At 52.7% G+C, this 18,627-nt stretch overlaps 10 protein-coding genes across 10 annotated transcripts; 5 read left to right on the top strand and 5 right to left on the bottom strand.

The window, feature by feature from the left end:
- Positions 1 to 666: 666 nt before the first annotated feature.
- Z517_07960 (uncharacterized protein) lies at positions 667 to 1,549 on the top strand (the record flags this gene model as incomplete). The annotated part of the gene is made up of 3 exons (XM_013426481.1): positions 667 to 779; positions 825 to 1,155; positions 1,208 to 1,549. 3 exons carry the CDS (start codon positions 667 to 669, stop codon positions 1,547 to 1,549), a joined length of 786 nt encoding a protein of 261 aa, XP_013281935.1.
- Positions 1,550 to 2,174: 625 nt separating this feature from the next.
- On the top strand, positions 2,175 to 2,897 carry Z517_07959 (uncharacterized protein; the record flags this gene model as incomplete). The annotated part of the gene is made up of 1 exon (XM_013426480.1): positions 2,175 to 2,897. The coding sequence occupies one exon, from the start codon at positions 2,175 to 2,177 to the stop codon at positions 2,895 to 2,897; it is 723 nt and encodes a 240-aa protein (XP_013281934.1).
- A 373-nt stretch (positions 2,898 to 3,270) lies between these two features.
- On the bottom strand, positions 3,271 to 3,596 carry Z517_07958 (uncharacterized protein; the record flags this gene model as incomplete). Its single annotated transcript, XM_013426479.1, has 2 exons — positions 3,271 to 3,358; positions 3,436 to 3,596. 2 exons carry the CDS (start codon positions 3,594 to 3,596, stop codon positions 3,271 to 3,273), a joined length of 249 nt encoding a protein of 82 aa, XP_013281933.1.
- Positions 3,597 to 4,265: 669 nt separating this feature from the next.
- On the bottom strand, positions 4,266 to 4,852 carry Z517_07957 (uncharacterized protein; the record flags this gene model as incomplete). The annotated part of the gene is made up of 2 exons (XM_013426478.1): positions 4,266 to 4,550; positions 4,619 to 4,852. The coding sequence occupies 2 exons, from the start codon at positions 4,850 to 4,852 to the stop codon at positions 4,266 to 4,268; spliced, it is 519 nt and encodes a 172-aa protein (XP_013281932.1).
- Positions 4,853 to 5,507: 655 nt separating this feature from the next.
- Positions 5,508 to 6,893, top strand: Z517_07956 (uncharacterized protein; the record flags this gene model as incomplete). The annotated part of the gene is made up of 1 exon (XM_013426477.1): positions 5,508 to 6,893. The coding sequence occupies one exon, from the start codon at positions 5,508 to 5,510 to the stop codon at positions 6,891 to 6,893; it is 1,386 nt and encodes a 461-aa protein (XP_013281931.1).
- Positions 6,894 to 7,418: 525 nt separating this feature from the next.
- Z517_07955 (uncharacterized protein) lies at positions 7,419 to 8,624 on the bottom strand (the record flags this gene model as incomplete). The annotated part of the gene is made up of 1 exon (XM_013426476.1): positions 7,419 to 8,624. The coding sequence occupies one exon, from the start codon at positions 8,622 to 8,624 to the stop codon at positions 7,419 to 7,421; it is 1,206 nt and encodes a 401-aa protein (XP_013281930.1).
- Positions 8,625 to 10,565: 1,941 nt separating this feature from the next.
- On the bottom strand, positions 10,566 to 12,116 carry Z517_07954 (uncharacterized protein; the record flags this gene model as incomplete). The annotated part of the gene is made up of 1 exon (XM_013426475.1): positions 10,566 to 12,116. One exon carries the CDS (start codon positions 12,114 to 12,116, stop codon positions 10,566 to 10,568), a length of 1,551 nt encoding a protein of 516 aa, XP_013281929.1.
- Positions 12,117 to 13,766: 1,650 nt separating this feature from the next.
- Positions 13,767 to 14,048, top strand: Z517_07953 (uncharacterized protein; the record flags this gene model as incomplete). Its single annotated transcript, XM_013426474.1, has 2 exons — positions 13,767 to 13,780; positions 13,847 to 14,048. 2 exons carry the CDS (start codon positions 13,767 to 13,769, stop codon positions 14,046 to 14,048), a joined length of 216 nt encoding a protein of 71 aa, XP_013281928.1.
- A 276-nt stretch (positions 14,049 to 14,324) lies between these two features.
- On the bottom strand, positions 14,325 to 15,661 carry Z517_07952 (uncharacterized protein; the record flags this gene model as incomplete). The annotated part of the gene is made up of 3 exons (XM_013426473.1): positions 14,325 to 14,591; positions 14,643 to 15,004; positions 15,055 to 15,661. 3 exons carry the CDS (start codon positions 15,659 to 15,661, stop codon positions 14,325 to 14,327), a joined length of 1,236 nt encoding a protein of 411 aa, XP_013281927.1.
- A 1,273-nt stretch (positions 15,662 to 16,934) lies between these two features.
- Positions 16,935 to 18,336, top strand: Z517_07951 (uncharacterized protein; the record flags this gene model as incomplete). Its single annotated transcript, XM_013426472.1, has 2 exons — positions 16,935 to 17,414; positions 17,479 to 18,336. 2 exons carry the CDS (start codon positions 16,935 to 16,937, stop codon positions 18,334 to 18,336), a joined length of 1,338 nt encoding a protein of 445 aa, XP_013281926.1.
- Positions 18,337 to 18,627: the final 291 nt, after the last annotated feature.

Raw genomic sequence — 18,627 nt, 5'->3', positions numbered from 1 at the left:
GAGACCAATGCATTCCAGATCCAAGAGTATTACGAGGCCCTTGATGCAGGTCCTGCAAGGGGAGCCCCGATCCGCAATGCAGTTGAGAACTCAGCCGGACACTCCATCCACCCATGTCTCATGCCACTGGAATGTGAGTGCCATATCCGTACTTGTCTCAAGCCACAGCCGGTCTATCGGCCTCCTTGCAATATCAACTGCATCGAATACGAAGATCCAGCCTTGATGACAGTTAAGTCCCTGATTCAGATGAGCCGTCGACTTCTGCTCGCCATGGCGCTCGGGACCGAATTTGGCGGCGCAGTCTACGGTATCCTGCAGTATGGACCAATGTAACACATGTCGAGATTGGACCGCAAAAATGGTGCTCTGGATTTCTATTTTCTGCTCGAATCCATTTCTAAACCCTATGTCCGGTCTCGATTTGTCTGAGATTGTTGACAACTACATGGGTATACCGTGGTAGGGCTTGAATGTGGTAACCCCTTTTCTCTCTGCCCTTCCATCTGTTGTCTTGGAAAATAATTTAAAAGGACTTCAGTTTCCATCTCATTCAGTGTCACGTCTCTACTCAACGTCTCGGCACAGACATCTTTGGCGAAAGGCAAGCGCTCAACAGCTTACTCATAACATTTGGCTGAATCACTTTCCAATCTCCATCTCATCATGAAGTCTCTTCTCTTCGCTCTCGGTGCTGGCGTGCCCTTTGTGGTCGCCAATCCCTTTGGTGGTGGCTCGTTCTTCGAGCGCGGTGTTTGTGCTGCAGACAACTGTGCAAGGTATGGGCTGGTGATGTTGTGATGACCAAGGCTGATATCTCTCAGGGCTGTCACAGGCACAGCAGGTCAGCCACCTCTTGCGACCCGACAGGCAGATTGCTCGGCCTTCTTCAGCCCAGCTCCTACCCCAACAGTGCCAGCCTACGCTTCAGCCTGCAGTGGTGCCAGTCGCTACAGCAGTGCCTGTTCTTGTCTCGGAATCACGGCGCCAACGTATACTTGTGTTAGCTCAGCTCAAGCGACCAATATTGTCAATACCTTTGCTTCATTCTTGACTGCTCCGCAAGCTCCAGACTTTGCTGCAAAGGCAAACGCATTGTTGGCAGACAACTTCACTGACACCAGCGACTCCATCAATTTCCTTGCTGGTTACCCAGTAAGTCACTTTCACAGGTTCTGACTTTAGTATCGTACTGACGGCTTGGTAGCTCGGTAGCACCACATTCCCCAGCAAGGCCGCGTTCATTGGTGGCCAAGGAGCACAGCCGCCGATCCCGACCTTGACTACACTCGATATCTTCTTTTCCTGCAACAAGATTGCCTGGCGATGGGTCGCACAGGGCATCGGGTCTGGTCAGTATGCTGTCAAGGGTATCGACACCTTCACAATCACGCCGTCGGGCCAGATCAGCCAAGTTTTTGCCGAGTTCAACAGTGCTGCTTGGGCAGCGGATTACGCTGGTGCCTCACCGCCTTCAGGTTCATCAAGCACCTCGACGACGTCGAAAACGACAACAACGAGCACAACACCAAGCACAACGGTGGCGTGACCGAACGTCTTTCGTGGATGAGGGAATGCCTGGTTTAGGTAGTTCTTTTGGAATATCTTTTTATTTCGCTTCAATTAGTGAGAAGGCATTCTACAGCAGTAACTCTAGAATTTATTCAAAACTTCAGCACTGAGCATGAAATTATTCATTCTACACTTCGATCCGAAATCCCTGTCTTTGCGGTGTTTTTCACATTGTCCTGTGTACCTTGAGACGTCTCGACGTCTAGATGTACAAGGTTTGCCGAAGAACAGCCGGTGCAGTTTCCGACGCCTCGCCAACTCGCCAAAGCTACTGTGCAGTAGGTTCTTTTTTTGTCACCGGCGACAAAAGTCTGAAGCAGGAAGCAACGAGATATATATCTTACATCAATTATCCGTGTCCGCGTCGCTCCCAGTAAGAGAAACAGAAAGAGCACAAGGACCTCTCACTCACAAGTTTATTGTTTTTTTTTTGGTCGTTTACGTGATATCTCGCCACGAGGCGAACGAATTCAATTTACCACAACCAACACTACCGCCTCCGCCGCCACGGTCACGAGCGCTCGAGAGTCAAGAATCAGCAGTCAAAAGGAGGACATAAAATAAAGAAATAGAAGCAAAAAAAAAAAAAAAAAAAAAGAAAAATGACACCCGCTGGGTCGTACGCTCTCCGCGGCTCGCTGCCTCTGCCTCTGTGCGCCGCTGCCGCCACCGCACCCCGCGCCCACCTCTTTACTGCTCCGCAGACACTCTCGAGGACAATTTCAAGCTCAAGTTTGAGCCCAAATTCAAGTTTAAGAGCAAGACCAAACCCAAATCCCCTGCTGGCGAACGTGGACGTGAACGTGAGGGGTGCTGCTGCACCTGCACGCTCACACTCACGCTCAATCCTAGCCCGAACCAACGGCGGCGTTCGACAACTCAGCCACTCCTCTGCGCGGCTGAGGAAAGACGATCCGTCAGCGGGCGGACAGTTCAGTTTCCGCGGCATGCCTGCGCCGCCGCGGCTGCCCAAGGAGGAGCAGGACGTGTTTGAGGCGCTGCAGCGGCAGTCGACGGGGGCGTTCTCAACGCCGCGGGTTAATCAGTCGCCAGACTCGTCGTCTCCGATCGAGGGAGATGCGGCCGCCGCCACCGTCGACGGCGCCAAAGACCAGACAAAACCTCAGGAAAATCAATATACTCATGTGATTGACGCGAGCGGTGCAGGAGAGGAGTTACACCCCAACTTGGTGAGAGGGGCGCAGCCCGAGTTTGAGGGCGACAGGAATCCAAAGACGGGGGAGATTGGAGGGCCCAAGAACGAGCCGCTGAGATGGGGTCCCAGTGGAGAGTGGACGTATAATGGGCGAGCTACGGATTTTTAGAGCATGAAAACATACTCATACGATCGATCTAAAAGGACCTGTGTGATTCAATATTGATTTCAATTGATGCCATTGTGGTTTGGCCCCAGATGTTCCAGCTTAAAAAGAGTCGTGTCCACCAAATCCTGTGTCCCGTTTCACCCCGACGCTGTCTTTGACCTCTCAAGTTCCTGTGATTCTGAACCGTGACTGTCCACTGTGATCGTGACAGAAGATATCATAAGCAACCTCGTAGTAAGTGTTGGAGTCGTATCATATCAAGCTTCGTGAATTAAAGGGTTGCCGAAGAGTCAGGCGGATTGTACAATCCAGTCAAAGCGTTGGATCTTGTTCACAGACTGTCCTGTCCTGTTCTACCCGTCTGCGGCCACGGTCATTGGGTCCTGACCTCGCTGTCCTGCTCGACGTGGATGTGCTCGTTTGTCTGGAGGACGCCGACCTTGTCATCAGGGAACTCGACGCTAACCAACACATAAGTCGTTAGTAGATGCGTGTGTCAGAGGGAGAGTCTGCAAAAGAAAAAACTGAAGAAACTCACGTAAACCCCTTAATAAGGGTGAATTCGTGCTTGATCTCTCCTCCATCGGCCTTGGCCTTTTCTTTGGCCTTGGTGAGTTCTTCCGGAGAAGCGTTTTCCTTGAGGGTGACCTTTTGCCATAGAGTCAGTGATTGCAATATCAGATTAAGGAAGGGCAGCATACGTTGAAAAGAGGCATCTTGACTTTGTAGTGGTGAACCGAGTGGTGAAGGGAGCAACGGATGGAGAAGGACCTGGTTCGATTGCAATTTATGGGAGAATGTAGAAAGCAGATCTAGCAAGAAAAGTCTAGGTCTAGGTTGGTATTGAAGAAGAAAAGGTTTTTTGACGGCTTTGACGAAGCGAGTTGGTTTGGTGGAAGATGAAAAGGTCGTGTGAGTTGGAGGGGTGTGAAGAAGTCAGTCACTCAGTCAGTCCCGCGCAGGCGTCTATCGATAGTTCCTGCCCTGGTGACCCCCCCTGTTCGCAGAAGGAACTCCAGTGACGCAATCAATCGGCCTTGACCGTCACCAGGCAGTCACCAATCACCAGGTCCGCGGGTGGGTCCGGCAAAGCTTAGTCAGCGGTTGGTGTTTCATCTCCTTGTGGCTGTTTTGTTCCATCCCTCGTAGTTCCTTTGGTATATCATGTGATGAAAAGTTGTATACAAGTTTGCTACTTGTACTCTACCTGTACAATGCAAATATCGGATCTCTGACCTCCAGCTGGGCTCTAGTGCCAACTCCATCTCAGACATTCCGTGCTCTGTCTCAGAAACCAACGACCAAAGACCCCCTTGCAGCCATGGCACCACATTGGCCCGCATTCTTCATGCCCCTTTGACATCAAGCTCAATACTGTAAGAGTTCGACAAGATACCCGTCAGGATCCTCTGCGAAGCCTACTCCAGTGACAGCCTTCCATAGCCCCTCATTTCTCCCCTTTTCAGGGGACTCCGCTCCAGTAGCCCGAGCCGCCACCTCCAGGCCTTGGGTGGAGCCAGGCTGTTTGAGGATCTTGACCCCGTTGTCGACAAGTCGTTGCATGCAAGCTGGAAGATCTGGAACTGTGAAGCAGAGCTTGATGAAGCCAAATCCTGGGTGCTCATTGGAGTTGGTTATAAGTTTCGACGAGTGCTGCGGCACAATTAGCTCGCGTGGCCTGAATGACTACCATGTTCGTCCTTGCTCAAGAGGAAACGTACCTCTGACCAGATCAATTCCAGTACAGCTTGTCTAGATAGGAGCGTGCTCATGTCGCCGGCTGTGCTGGCATCCCCTTCAGGAAATGCCACAAAACAAATCTTGACAGTGTCGAGCTCCATACGCCCCAGTTCGGTCATACCCAAGACATCCTTGTAGAAATGTAAGGATCGGTCGAGGTCAACGACTCTGATACCGATCTGGTTGAATTTGTACTTAGCAGTGGCCGACGACATGATGGGCTGGAGTAGACGGGGGCGGAGAGATTGACCGATGGAGAGTCGACCTGGTTCGATTCTTGTTCATACCTACCTATTTAGAGAGGCATCAGAATGCAGGAGGGGCGTTCAGCCGATAAACCGAGGCTACGAGTGGCATTGTGGTTGATGCTCTTAGATGCTTAATGCGAGGTCCGGGCCATAATTTACATACAAGTCAATGACTAATGGCGGATGAGTCTTGCACTTAGGAGTACTTGGGTTAGTTAAAGATCCACATGAAGAGCTGTTACTGTGTAACATGCCTTGGTATAAGGGAGTGTCCTTAGCTGGTCTATATTCGTCCACTTCCCATACAAGGAAGCACTTCTGTCTGCATAATAATTACAATTGCGATTTAGGTCTCCCTCGATCATACGCTCAATGTATGGTGTCCACAGCCCCAGCTAGCGTGATACTACAGGATGGGATGCTCTGGGTAAAGAAAGATGCGACACTCTCGCAAAAATCAATGGCATGGCTTGGTATTCCTTGGTTTCTCTTGGTACCCGCGAATTTGGGCCCCTCCCCCAGACTGACCTGACCGTCACCACACGGTACAATCGCATAAAATACTTATATGGGCCGACTGACAGATAGAAATGAATTGGCAAGGCACGCTGAGGTAATTGAAATGCTTGTTCTGGTTGCGCTCTCTCTTCTCCAACTACTTGTCACCGGAACCAACGTGGTTGAAGACACCAAAACCCCAGCGGCTTCCGACCAGGTACCCTACCAGTTCAGCGGCGGTGACTTTGGTCTAGGGACCAATGACAGCGTTTCAGCAGACGCAGACACTTTCGCGCCGTGGTCATACAAGCCCGCGTGTACGGCAAAGATCAGTGAAATCGACAGTGAACTGTGCGTCTACACCGACCGGTTCTTCAGCGATGGCCGGGGTATCTCGATCTTCACTACTCCAGAGGTTGCCAAAGAATTCGCTTCTCTCCTAGCCTCTTTGAAGAGCTCGTTAAAACCAGATGACGAACCGGGGGTCAACCAGTTCACAGGTGCGTGGTACACACACCCCGTCGCCGGCAAGGGAATCGGTATGCTGGCCAAACACGACCTGTCCCGTGGGGATATCACCACAGCATACACTCCCGTGTTGCTCGCGTACAAGGAAGACCTCCTCCCCAAGGACGAGCGAGAGAAATTCCTCCGGCTGGCAATCGACCAGTTACCCATCCCATCGCGCGAAGCGTACTGGGATTTAGCCACCCTCTCCGACGACGACGACGAGGACAGCCACCGCGCGCAGGAAATTGCCGGTGCTAACGCTTTTGAGATCCGACTCGAAGAGAAGAAAGGAAGTAAATCCAAAGCATCGGCTGCGGACGTGTCTGGGTCAGGGACAGCCCATCTGGCCGTCATCCCCGAGGCATCGCGCATGAACCACGACTGCGCGCCCAACGCCATCTTCTACATCAACGCCTCGACTCTCGCTCACGTCGTGCGCGCCACGCGTCCGATCCGCAAGGGCGAGGAGATCACCATCGCCTACACCAACCCGCTGGCCCCGCGGGCCGTGCGGCAGAAATACCTCTCGGACGCGTTCCATTTTACATGTACCTGCTCGCGCTGCCTCCGCGATGGCAGGGCCGACACCCACACAAACGCAGGTTCAGATATCGATGTCGACGCGGCCTTGTCTGAGATAGCCTCCCTCCAAAACACGCTCTCGCGCTGGTCCGACCCCGCCTCAGATGCCAGCGTCAAACACGCCGAGCGGCTCGTGCAGCTGCACCGCGACGAGGGCTTGGAGGGGTACCTCGACCCGGCGTACTGCTACGCGGCGCTCATGTACAGCGCGGTGGGCAGCCTGCGCGGCGCGCAAAAGTACCTCGCACTGGCGATCGAGGCGATCGAGCTCCGACTTGGTCCTGGGGCACCCGATCTGCCAGCGTGGCGGGCTATGTTGGACGATCCGACCAGGCATTGGAGCTGGATGGTTAGGAAGAGGGGGGAAGCGAGCGGGTACGGGCACGGGCACGGGTCGCGGGTGAGAGGGGAGTTGTAACTATCTACAAGGGTAGGAGGTAAGGGGTTTATAGTGTAATATACATACATACATACATGCATACATATATCCAAGTACATATCCCAGGTAACAAGCCCGCTTCTCTGGTAACTTGGGTGACTACACACAGAACCCATCCATTCATTGTATGCATCACATGAGGCTCGGCTGGTAGGGCATGGTAGGTACATGTATATAGTAGATACGTAGGTGACCACCAAGGCGAACCCCAAGATCAATACTAAAACTAAATGCAAATGTAAATCCTACATACGTATTCATATATGTAGATATGTAGATATATCCGTCCAGCCTAGCCCAACATAAAATCCCCTAGACCAAGAAAAATGAAAATAGTCATGGGCATAATCGGGGAGATGACCGCGAGTGACCCAAATCCTTCCCTCCCACGCCGTCACTGTCGCCGTGATATCATGTCACCTCGACCCCTCAACCCTCCACCCTACCCATACCGCCATTGCCATAGCCATTGACCATGCCACCATCACCACGTCTTAGCACGTCTCACCGCCCCTTCCCGCCTTTGACCACTTTCCCCTTGCCCTTCCCCACCCCCTTATCCCTGACGCCCCTCCCGACGCGGTGCAAAAACGTCCAGGCCGCCCTTTCGTCCTCAAACGCGACGTACCCGTCAAAGGCCCTGGCGGGGGTATTCTTCAGAATCTTCCCGACGACCTCGTCGACGGCGAGGGCGTCGATTATCGACATGGCCGTGGAGATGTGCTCGCGCGCACTGTCGCTCGCGCCATTGGGATGGACTTTGCTGTCGGATTCGAATGTGAATTCGGTAGCGGTATCCGAATCGGTATTGGGATTGGTGTCGGCGTCGGTGACAACCCGCATCTCAATCTCCGGCGGCACAGGTAGTATGCAGATCCCGCTGCCCCCTGCGCGGGGCAGGCGCATCAGCTCGCACACCTTGGGGCAGAGGATGTTGGACTGAGGCACGAGGAGGACGAGTTGTGTGCGCGGCGTGAGGAGCAGGGTCGAGATGGTCGTGTAGGTGTGCGGGTAGGTGATGGAGGGGATGGTCGGGCAGGAGAGGAGGTAGGTTCGCAGTTCGGTGGTAGTGTTGCGTGGTTGTGGCTGGTGATTGTGATGATGGTGGTGGTGGTGTTTACTCGTGCCGTTCGTGTGCGGTTTGGTACTATCATGATGATGACTATCGTGATGACCGTGGTGTTGTGTTCGCGACCGCGACCTTGATCTCGTGCCCGTCGAGGAGGTCTGCCATTGACATTGTCCACCATCCCCCATGTCGTCTGGTCCCAGTCCAGACGCCACCACTGCTGCTGCTGCTGCCACCATCACCATCTCTGCACCGCCCGCGCAGCCGCTGGTGACGAGGTCCTCGTGCTTGAACCTGCGCTCGCCCCGCGCTCTTCGCGGAGTCGTAGCCGACTTTTCCTTTGCGGCGAAGCTGCAGTTCTTGACCGGCGGCAACGAGCATTTCCCCGTCGGATAGGCAAAGTCCCAGCACGACACGCCTAGCGCTTCCATGTTCGAGTGCGAGTGCGTGTCCCAGTCCTTGTCGCAGTCGCAGTCGCGGTCCGCAGTATTCGCGGTTGGAGCCGTGGTCGTGGCTGTGGTCGACATTGTCTGCGACGACGACGACGACGACTCCACCTCGGTCGTCGCTTTGATCGGCAGCGCTCTGGGGGCTTGGATGTTCAAGCTGGAATGTCGAAAGGCCAGTGTCGTGAAATGCATGTGGATCAGGACTCTCAGTTCCCGATTCCCCTGTGCCGCGGTAGCTGACTATATTTGTTATCACGGTCGCTCAAAAAGGCCCCACGCTGCGAGCGTCGCGTGGAAAGATATTAGGTATAGGGGCCTCCTCCTGACGGGATCAGCCTCGTGTTTGGTACAGGCTCCTGCTCTCTTGACCGGCTCTCGCTCACGCTCACACTCACGGCTGACGCTTACCCCCTCTTGGCTGTCAGCCTGATCGTGATCGTGATCAACAACGCCAATGACAGGGAGGACAAGTCAGGTCAATCTAAACGAGCATGCGAAGAGCTGAGCATCGAATAGACTTTTGAGAGGGATGTCAGTCTCAAGAGAAACTAATATACTTGTAGTTATTTGAACGAAGATGCGGGGCAGGGCGGGCGCAAGGGGAGTGGGAGATATCTATACTTGTAGGACGTAGGACTCGTTCCGTCGTACAGAGCATGATATGTGCATACATACCAGCCTCGGTAGGTACAGGACCCTAAGGGAGGGTAAATAGTTTTACGCCGCCTTATCCATAAAAGGAAAGATAAGAGGACCCCTTGTCCTAGATACCGGGCACCTAGGAGAGCGAGAGGGATATACAAGTCCCAGTAGTCCAAGTTAGTAGCATCATCCTTAAAAAAACGATGCTATCCCTGGGCGAGGACGTGGGCGGGCGCATGACAGGGACCGCGCAGCCGAAAGACTAACGAAGGGTTGCACTCGAACAATCCTGCCTTTTACTTACATACATACATACATACCCTGTACGAAGTAATAGTAATTAGGCGAAACACCGACCTGGCCTGGTGAATCTGAAGTAACAGAGGGTGGCAAGTAAGGGAGGTTGCCGTCGAATTGGATAAAATCCCCCCTTTGCATCCTTGTGACTTTCTGGTTCCTCGTGAGCGATTTTCTGGTCCATTCCCATCCCCATCTCCTAGAAGACCGATGAGAAAATGCGGAAACCGAGGCCTGGGGGTTTGGACTGGGTTGCGCTGGGATATCCGGAGAGAGGTCCGCGATCAGCTCTACATCCAGCTAACAGAGATATCGCCAACGATAAAAAACACCGCGTGCATACCCCGCAGCCGATCAGCCGTTTGACGTGCCTGCACATATACACACTAGTCCTAGTCGCATGGGGCCCAACACACTTTCAGCTGGCTTCTCGGAAAGGATTATGGTGCCGAAGACGCGAGGCCCGAGCTGGCGTTTGCGGCTGATATATATATTTTTTTGGCGTCGGGTGGCTGCGATGAGGTGAGCGGGTTGGCGGGATAAGAAGGGCCCCCCAGTGGCCGTATGTAGAAAAGCTGACCCAGTAAAACTCCAAGAGATACCGTTGCATAGCTGTAGTAGCAAAGCCAGCGAGACAAAAGTACCTGCACGAGGACACAACAAAAGTGACAAACAGCTGGTATGTCGAGGTGTTCAGCTTCCTCAGCGGTCAACACGACTGGTAGAATATCCCTCATACATCTCGAATGGTGGCTCGCGGAAGCTCGTGGCACGCATCTCCCCGTGATCGACAAGTGCATCCAGGAGGCGACCTAGAGACGACCTGGACACGTCCGTAAAGGTGGTTGGACGGCCATTTCTCGGCATTGACAAGGACTGTGCATGAGTTTGCGGACCAGAAGAAGACGCAAAGATAGACCTCGTGAGGTGTCAAAAGTCCATGCCGGCATGTTCAAAGCCATGTCCTGAGTAATGTGGTAAAGTTTCTCGTCCACGCGCATGCGAGGCAGAGATCATCGAAGTAATATATACTATAGTAATCGTATGTACATAGTGTTCATTATGCTAGAGAGGGGGTAGAGGATAGGTGTAAATGCTTGGGAACCGCATGTCGGCTTCATTCCCGGCATGGTGCACGCTTCTGCTCGCTCAAATCCATCAATGTGGGCCATACGACAAAGCTCCTCCCATATCTCAATGGGTAGGCAACTTAACCTTAAAGACCAACACTTGATTGTCCAGGCTGAATCCACCCTCGTCGGCGTACGGCAACAGCCCGCCGTTCATGAATCCATCCTGAGTGATAAAGTCGTTGTCACTCAAGCTGAAGATGAAATACTCCCCGTCAGACTTGGTATATCCGTCTTTGCAGGTGGGACCGGAAGGATTGACGGGGACCACGGCTATCGATTCCCATTTTTCGTTCAGAAGACCGGCGTCTTGGGGACCACCATTGTGCACGCCAAAACGATTGAGCTGGGCGTTGACATTGTAGTCGAGCCAAGAGCAATATGTCGCCGGTATGATCGACGCAGCGAGAACACCGTCCACGGAAGCCGCAGAGCAAGTTGTGCAGTCGTAGGTGTTTCCCGCCAGATTGGTGGCTTTGGAGATGTCGATGACATCAATGTGGCGGTATCGAGATGTCGAGTTGGACTGACCATGACCGCGGCCAGAATCTCGAGCAAGAACAAGGAACTGGGTCGGGCTGATATAGTGGAGTTCGGATTGAGCAGCAACCAGAGTGTTGTTGCTGAATACTGGGAGTGGAACCATATACTCGGACTTGTAAATTGGCGAAGAAGGGTCACTCACATCATACTCGAGCAGACGAGTTAGGCGTCGTGTTGAAGAGTTGTCACCACCTTCCTGTGCCAAGGCCGATTGCATCAGAGCATAGAGGGTTTTCTTGTCGGGCGAAGAGGTGAGGCCTTCCAATCCTTGGTTATTTGAGCGCCCGGTGTCGGGGGTTGCTGGGATTGTCTCCAAATCAGGGTCATACCGAGGAGGGCTGGCGGCGTTGAACGACTCGGTGCCGTTTCTCTCAGGAATGATTGCAGCTGGAGGTCGGATAGCTCCTGTCATCTTACCACTATGGTCGAAATGGAAGATGTAAGGGCCGTACTCATCGGAAACCCAGAACCCATCGTGACTGAGGACAAGACCTTCCGTATCCCCAACCACTCGGTGGCCCCCAGTGCCATTGCCGCCGAAGCCGTCACCAGTGTAGGTGGCAGATGGAAGCTCGGGGATGCCAGGAAAGGTGAGGTATGGGGGTCGGAGATCGGGATCGAGACCGGTCAGTGGTGTCCCAGCGGGGTCTGTGAAACGGACCGTGTCAAGGTACTGCAAGTGAACGTTGGGCGAGCTTGGGTTTGCCGCCGTGGAGTCGTAGTTGGGCTTGAAAGTGATCTGGAACTTGTGGACTCGAGGTTGATAATTCAGAGTCCCCTCGGTGTTCCAGCCTCTATCCGGGAGAGCCCAGAGAATACCCGAGTAAACGCCATTCTTGTCGACCTTCCATGAGCGTTGGTCAATGGCAGCGCTACTGCCAATACCTCCAGCGGTGTCACCAAACTTGTCACGCGCATCCGATGGCGTGAATCCATATCCAGCGAGGGCCTCGTAGACATAAGTCTGGCCATTGCAGGTGGTAGAGTTGACAGCCGCGCCAGTCCGTCGAGCAGGAGATGCCAATGCGAATGTGGCAGCGAGTGTGGAGACGAGCAATGTTTTGATCGCCATCATGATTGGTTGTGCGACAAGGGACAAGCTATTAGCGGACGCTCTATTGGTTATCTGATCGCAAAGGGAGGAAGCCCTGCGAGGTAAGCTCAGGCGAAACGAACGACGTGGCAAACCTGACCGTTCTGGAAATGCAAATGCAGGAACGATTGACACGACCAGAGGTGCTGAAGAAGTACTTTGAAGGGCTTTTTAACAGATGCAGCAATGGTTGGCCATCAGATGACAACTCCGATGTAGGCTGCACGTGTGCAGATACATCTGCTTGATTCGTGCGCAAGCATAGTGACCAGGCAAAAGAAAATTGTGTAGATCCACGAAGAAAACCGCGATGCTACCAGCCAAGCAAGAACTAAATAGAGATACATCTGTGAGGCCGTGGCATGTCAGAAGGGTGCGAGGCAGAAGTGTTCACAACATCCTTGCTTGAATTCGTTTGGCTGAAGAGTAAGTATTTCTGAGGGCATGAGGACGAACACAAGAGGTACTCGAGTTCATCGGGGATTTGCCAGAAGGCAATTAAGCCGAGGAAATGTAGCTCGAACTCGTAGAGAAGACATATGCTAACTGTAAAGAGGTTAGAGCTACTCAGTAAGGGAATGAATGGGCCGTCTATTCGGTACACAGTCATGCCCAAAGCGTATGTAGTCGCTAGCTGGTGCAATATTCGATTGTGTCCAGGTGGTCAATGGCACGCTGGTTAGTCGTCAAGGGACAGATTCAAGACACCATTTCCTTTCACTATCCACAAAGTGTTCGCTAAAAATTCTCCAGCTTTTGGGGTGCCTAACTCCAGACTGGTTCGGCGGCATCATTCCGTGTACCGAGGGTCGGTAGAGTAAGACAAATCAGAAGCTCGTCGGAGGCTGATGTGCTCAAATTGAGGTATTCCTCCGAGTAGGTCACCCTTTTCTCGGGGCTTGCAGGATATCCGAGCACTGGAGTATCACGTATGAAGTCGCAGGCTATGCTCTAATGTTGAACTCGTCTGCTCAGGACCAAGCCAGTTGCGTCTGCGAGGAGCACCTAGTGGAACTGTGGCTGTCTGAGACATAGTTTGTTGTGAGGCCGAGGCAGAGAAACACATGGTATCATCCCCCATCCCCGTGAAGGGTGAGAGACAGAAAGAGGTCAGATCATCGTGTCAAGCACCGGACTAGCCAGTGTCAGCTGTGGCGATGCTGGAAATCGCCGTCGGTGGGCTCGAGGAACAAAGAAGTCCCTTCACACAAAGGAATGGGAGAAAAAGTAAAAATCCCATCTGGGTTTGGATGGGGTGGTGGAGTCCAGTCAAAGCCACCATTTCCAGGCACCGTCACGTGCATTCAGCTTTCCGTCACCAATTCACCAATGACGGTTGGCGTCAGACGTCATTGGCGTCATAGGTGAATCTATGCATGACGTATCTCCATATGCTTCCTCGATCTTGGGGACCAGAAACTCAGATCGAGGGGGTGGCAGCTGATCATTCACTGTTCCTCTTGTCACGAACCTGTGATCGTCTATATAAACTCTGAAAGATTCCCAGCCAACCCAGGAAGTCTTTTCCTTTTCATCATCACACAGCAACAACTCTTTCGAAAGTCAATCAAAACTCCATTTCACACAGTCAAGGAACAACTTGTTTCAAACCACTCACCACTTACTACAATGGATACCATCAAGTAAGTTAACACTTTATCCACCATCGACCCTGTGCTCGTGGCGCCTACTGACACGGTCTCTCATAGGAACACCGTCGACTACGTCAAGGAGTCCATCTCCGGCGCCGGCGCCACTGCTTCCAAGGAAGCCAACAAGAACGTCGCCAAAGACAACAATGCCGACCTGACCACTCGTGCTCAGGCTGCTGGTGACGCTCTCTCCGACAAGCTCGACGAACAGAAGCATGAGCGCAAGGCCGACGTTCACAAGGAGGCTGCCAAGCACTAGATTTCTCACCAACCAGAGAATATGATGGGATATGAAAGGATCAAACATGGGAAGAAAGCACAAAGAGCGCTGAGATACCCCAACTGACCTCAAATTGAGGCATGCATGGTTCAACTACATGATAGTTCACCAATAGTTCCTAATGGACAAATGTTAATCCAACACTGAAATTCTCACCGTGCCTCGTAGAACTAAACACTTCTACGAATGTCTGTTGCAATCCTGTCAAGAGTTTTAATCGTTGTCTGAAGATGAAAAGTAGCTGTTGGACAGTCCCTAGATGTGATCGCGGCCCTCAAGTGCAGCAGCGGCCAATGTCCTCATGCGGTCTCGCTCTAGGGGATGAATATTCTCGAGCGCAGCGTCAACGTCTCTAGCACGGTTCTCCATCATAGCTGCTGTCGTTCCACTGTCCGACAAGTAACTCGGTGGACGGTATCCGACACTCTGATGTACTTGGTTCAGTGCTTCTTCGTATGTGGGCGTCAGAGGTGTAGGCGGTACTTGTACTTCCTTCCAGTGTACTAGATCCGGATTCAGTCTCTACCATACAATGTCAGTTATCCGTGTCACTCATTTGTTTTGAGTGCTTACCACGCTGGTTCGAGTGTTCCCATATACAGGTGGGGGAAACTGAACTGCAGGTTGATTTTCCACATCGGGGCCGAAACCCGTGTCCGTTGCCATGTGTATCTGGATTGGCTTTTCAAGGGCCAAGTCATCCACTCGTTTATTCTGCACCCGTCGTCTATCACGACGGCCTCGAGCATGGCCTGCGACAGGTCGGCGTTGAGCCCCCGCCGCCGTCCGATATCTGGACCTCTTTGGTCGTCGCATGAGCATGAACATGCGGATGAGTTGATGAATGAAGATCCCGGTCAAGGTAAGGATCAGAAGGATCGAGAGGACATGAAACAGGGTATTTCTACCCACGCCGGTGGTTGCAAGGACCAAGTCTGGATGTGTCAGGAGTTATATCCACGAAGCTCGATGGCTGCCAACTCACAAATAATCACAGCAGCCAGCAAGGTGACGCCAAATGCAAAGCTGATCCTTGCCTTTGCGTTGACATCTGGGTCACGATATGATTTCTTGGAAAACACGCTGTGTTTTCTGTTGCTTCGTTTCGAGGAACGGCTGCTCCTGCTCGTACTGCTGCCATTACGGTACGATTGCATGGCCTCTCGTTCGGAAGGCGTAGGTTCATCGTCCATATTTCGAGCAAGAGGTATTGGTTCGGTCGCCTCCGTAAAAGATGGCTGATGACGCGAGCTTCCTGCGTACATGTCTGATTGCTCGTCCTCGTCATCTCGTCGGGTTGATAGTGGCGGCACCTCTCCAAATCTCGGGGCATTCTCCATGACTGGACGGGGTGACACCCCGTCCCTCGAGCTGGTAGGCAACGCGCCTCGAGCGAACATATCGTTTCGGGCTGAGCGACGGGACGGGGCCAGGAACAAGGGAACGACGAAAGTCTTTCCGGCGGAGTTCGGTGAAGTTGCAGCACTGTTGGAGCTCTGATTTGACCTCCACAGCCGCGACATGCCGCCCACTGTGCTTGTCTGCGTATCCCTCTGTGCTTGGTGAGGATGCAGACCGCGTCTCTCTTCCATGGTTGCAGAAGTTATATCCTGATCTTTATCTTTTCTGGGTCGCTTGAAGCAAACTACTCTTCGAGGAGAGGGCGAGAAAAGGTCGACATGAGAGGCAGGAGGAGAAGAGGAAAGGCAGTGGACTTTACCGTCGCGGGTTACAGGTTGACAAAAGAGGAAGCAACACAACATCAAAGTGAATACACGAGCCGCGTCCAGACTCGAGTCTCAGAAACAGGACCATCCTTTTGACCAGTGGTTGCCACAAGGAAACGGCCATCCTGGGCTATGTTCTTCGGTTCAATAGTGCAAGGAGGGAAGAATCGGCAGAGGAATGTTGTTGTTCTACTTGATGCGAGTGAAACATTTGACACCCTTTGGACCGCGAAAGACAGACGGGTTGACAGGCTGTCATTTTCTGTCCCCATTAAGCAGGAGACGAGTCACACATATGGGCGAATTGGTCAACCGCGATGTCGCCGAAAGGAGCGAGAGGGAAAGGGAGGTCGACAGGATGGTTGGAAACAGGACGCGTTCTGAAACGCCATGTGGTCGTGTGTCACCGTGGGAAGAAGATGGGCCAGTCAAAGCGTCGCTACTACTTGGTATCAGGCCAGTGGGTCCAAGCTCTTGGGCTCAGAGGGATGGGCTTGTAGGCTAACTAGTGGCTAATGACTGGCAACCAGACCTGCTAGACCTCGCCAACCCGTCCGTCTAGGGCCCTGCATGGCCACTAAACATTGCACGGCCTCCCTTAAGCAGCGAGAAGACCCGTACAGGGGCCCGTCCCTAGGCGTAACGGGGTATCCCGCACCCAACAACTCGCATTATGACGTTCTCCCACCTCTTCTCCTCGCGAAAAAGTCCAAACTCGGCTAATATCGTCCTCGCCCAGCAACAAGCCTTGTTCCTTGCATCGGCTCGCTAGTGCCCACCTGCAATACTCAATGGGCTACGACTCCCTCGAACTAGATTCCGAATGGGGAAGTCTCTGCGATTTCGCGAGGTGCGATCTGCCCTAGGGCCTATATTGGAATATTGCTCGAGGAAAAACCACAGCCTCATGGATCAGCCTCGAAGACCCCTTGTGCGTTGATTTTGTTCGACACATCTGGCAACTCGCCTGTCTCCAGCACCATTCGAAAGTGTATATAATGAAGAGCAGCGTGCGGCCTTCAAGGGCTTGCATGCCAGTGTGCACTCTCCCATCTATCACCCAATGCAAAAGTCATAGTGTTTTCTGCAGAGAAGTTCAACCTAGGCGTTCCCCCAAATTTTGGAACCAACACTCAACATGTTCCCCATCAAACTGCTGGCAAAAGGCGTGACTGGCGCCTATGGTCTTGCGCGTGAGGCAATGGCCGACCACGACGTCAAAAAGACTACGACCGGTCAAACTCACCTGCAACTTCCGGCCTCCACTGAGGCTGAAACCGACCTTTCGGATACCTCGTCGGTCGAGTCGTCCGACGGTGAGGCAGCGGCACAAGAACTCGACGAGGTTCAGCAGTCAATTGCACCAAAACCCAAAGACATTCAACTCGACAATGCTCACGACGTTGATGAAGTGTTGGAGGCCTTTATGAAAAGACACCCACCTCCCAACTATTCGCCAGGTGCTGGTATACTGGAAATGCCCGTCATCCTACCTCAGCGCCGGCCAAAGAGCAAGGAACGAGGCTTCATTCGTGCCTATGCACCGATGCTCCAGACCTGTGGAGTCGAGCAGGGCGAGTTTCTCGACTTTCTAGATGGGTTTGGAAAAGCGATTAAGGTATGAACTTCGTACCTCTTCATGAAAGGTGTGACCATATAGGCTGATTCTATTGCTCGTTCAGTTGCATCCGGTTTTTCATGCTTTCAACCTGGCGTGCGCTGGAGCCGTCATTGCCAGTGACATCATGGTCGGCCCCATGTTTCCCGTCCATGTTGGTGCCATGGTGATTCACACCGGCGTCGAGCTGTCAAGGAGACAATATGTGAAGTATGAGTCGAACAAATATCTGGACAACATGAATGAAAGCTTTTTCAAGCCTCGAGGCCTATATGCCTTGGTTATGGCATATCAACCCGACTCCGATGATGTGATGCAAAACGTTGACATGAATACCCACGTGGTAACCTCGATCGCAAAAAGGGATTCGGGACGAGGGAGTCGATTTGCCAACGCAGCAGGTTCTTCGAGAGAACTTGAGATACCTGAGTCTGCACCCATCATCTTCCCAGAGCTGGACGATCTACCGGCAGGCGAGAAAGAGAATGCATTCAAGCGCAGCAGCAAACGACTGGTTGACTATTTTGATCGCCGGGCCCAGGCCAAGTTCGAGCAGGCGAATCCTGGATCCAAACTAAACTTGTATCAGGAGAGGCAATTTGCGTCCCGCTTCAGCGATCCCAATCATCCCGCCAACAGCGGCAGCTTAATCGCTCTGCTGAGCGGCGGCAAAATCGACACGACTGAGACGGATCGAGCAACGGCTGAGAGAAGGGCACGCAAGCGCCAGTTCAAGGACTCAAGACGTGTTGCGAGGGGCCGCGAGCCGCGCTACGATATCACCGGTGTGAACAAGCGAGCTCCGCAAGGAGGAATCAAGGGATTGATGAAGTCGGATGTGCTGTATCTTATGATTGTGAATTATCCCAGTGAGACGGAGTTGAAGGTAGCAGCTCAAGCTATGACCAACCTACGGTTGTAATAGAGCCAGGTTGATAAAACGAGGGATTTTCGACAAGGTAATTTAGCATGCCACTAGGTATAGCAAAGTTTTGTGTTCTCCTGGTACTCGTGTCGAATCTCAGTGCCACCCCTGAAGGGCGAGCGGAACCGGCCCCTTTTGATATTTTTGTACAGGTGGATGTATTGAACGGTTCTGCTGGGTTTCCGACTCAATGTGACGTTTGATATCTCAATTGATCCGCTTGCTAGGAGGTGATAATGAATCCATTTGGGCTCAAAACCTGCGACTCCAGGTGGAGGTCTTGTAGAA

This window comes from Fonsecaea pedrosoi (genome assembly GCF_000835455.1).
Source record: "Fonsecaea pedrosoi CBS 271.37 unplaced genomic scaffold supercont1.5, whole genome shotgun sequence".
NCBI classification, from domain to species: domain Eukaryota; kingdom Fungi; phylum Ascomycota; class Eurotiomycetes; order Chaetothyriales; family Herpotrichiellaceae; genus Fonsecaea; species Fonsecaea pedrosoi.
The sequence above is the reverse complement of the archived record's forward strand: the minus strand, read 5'-3'. Positions and strand labels throughout refer to the sequence as shown.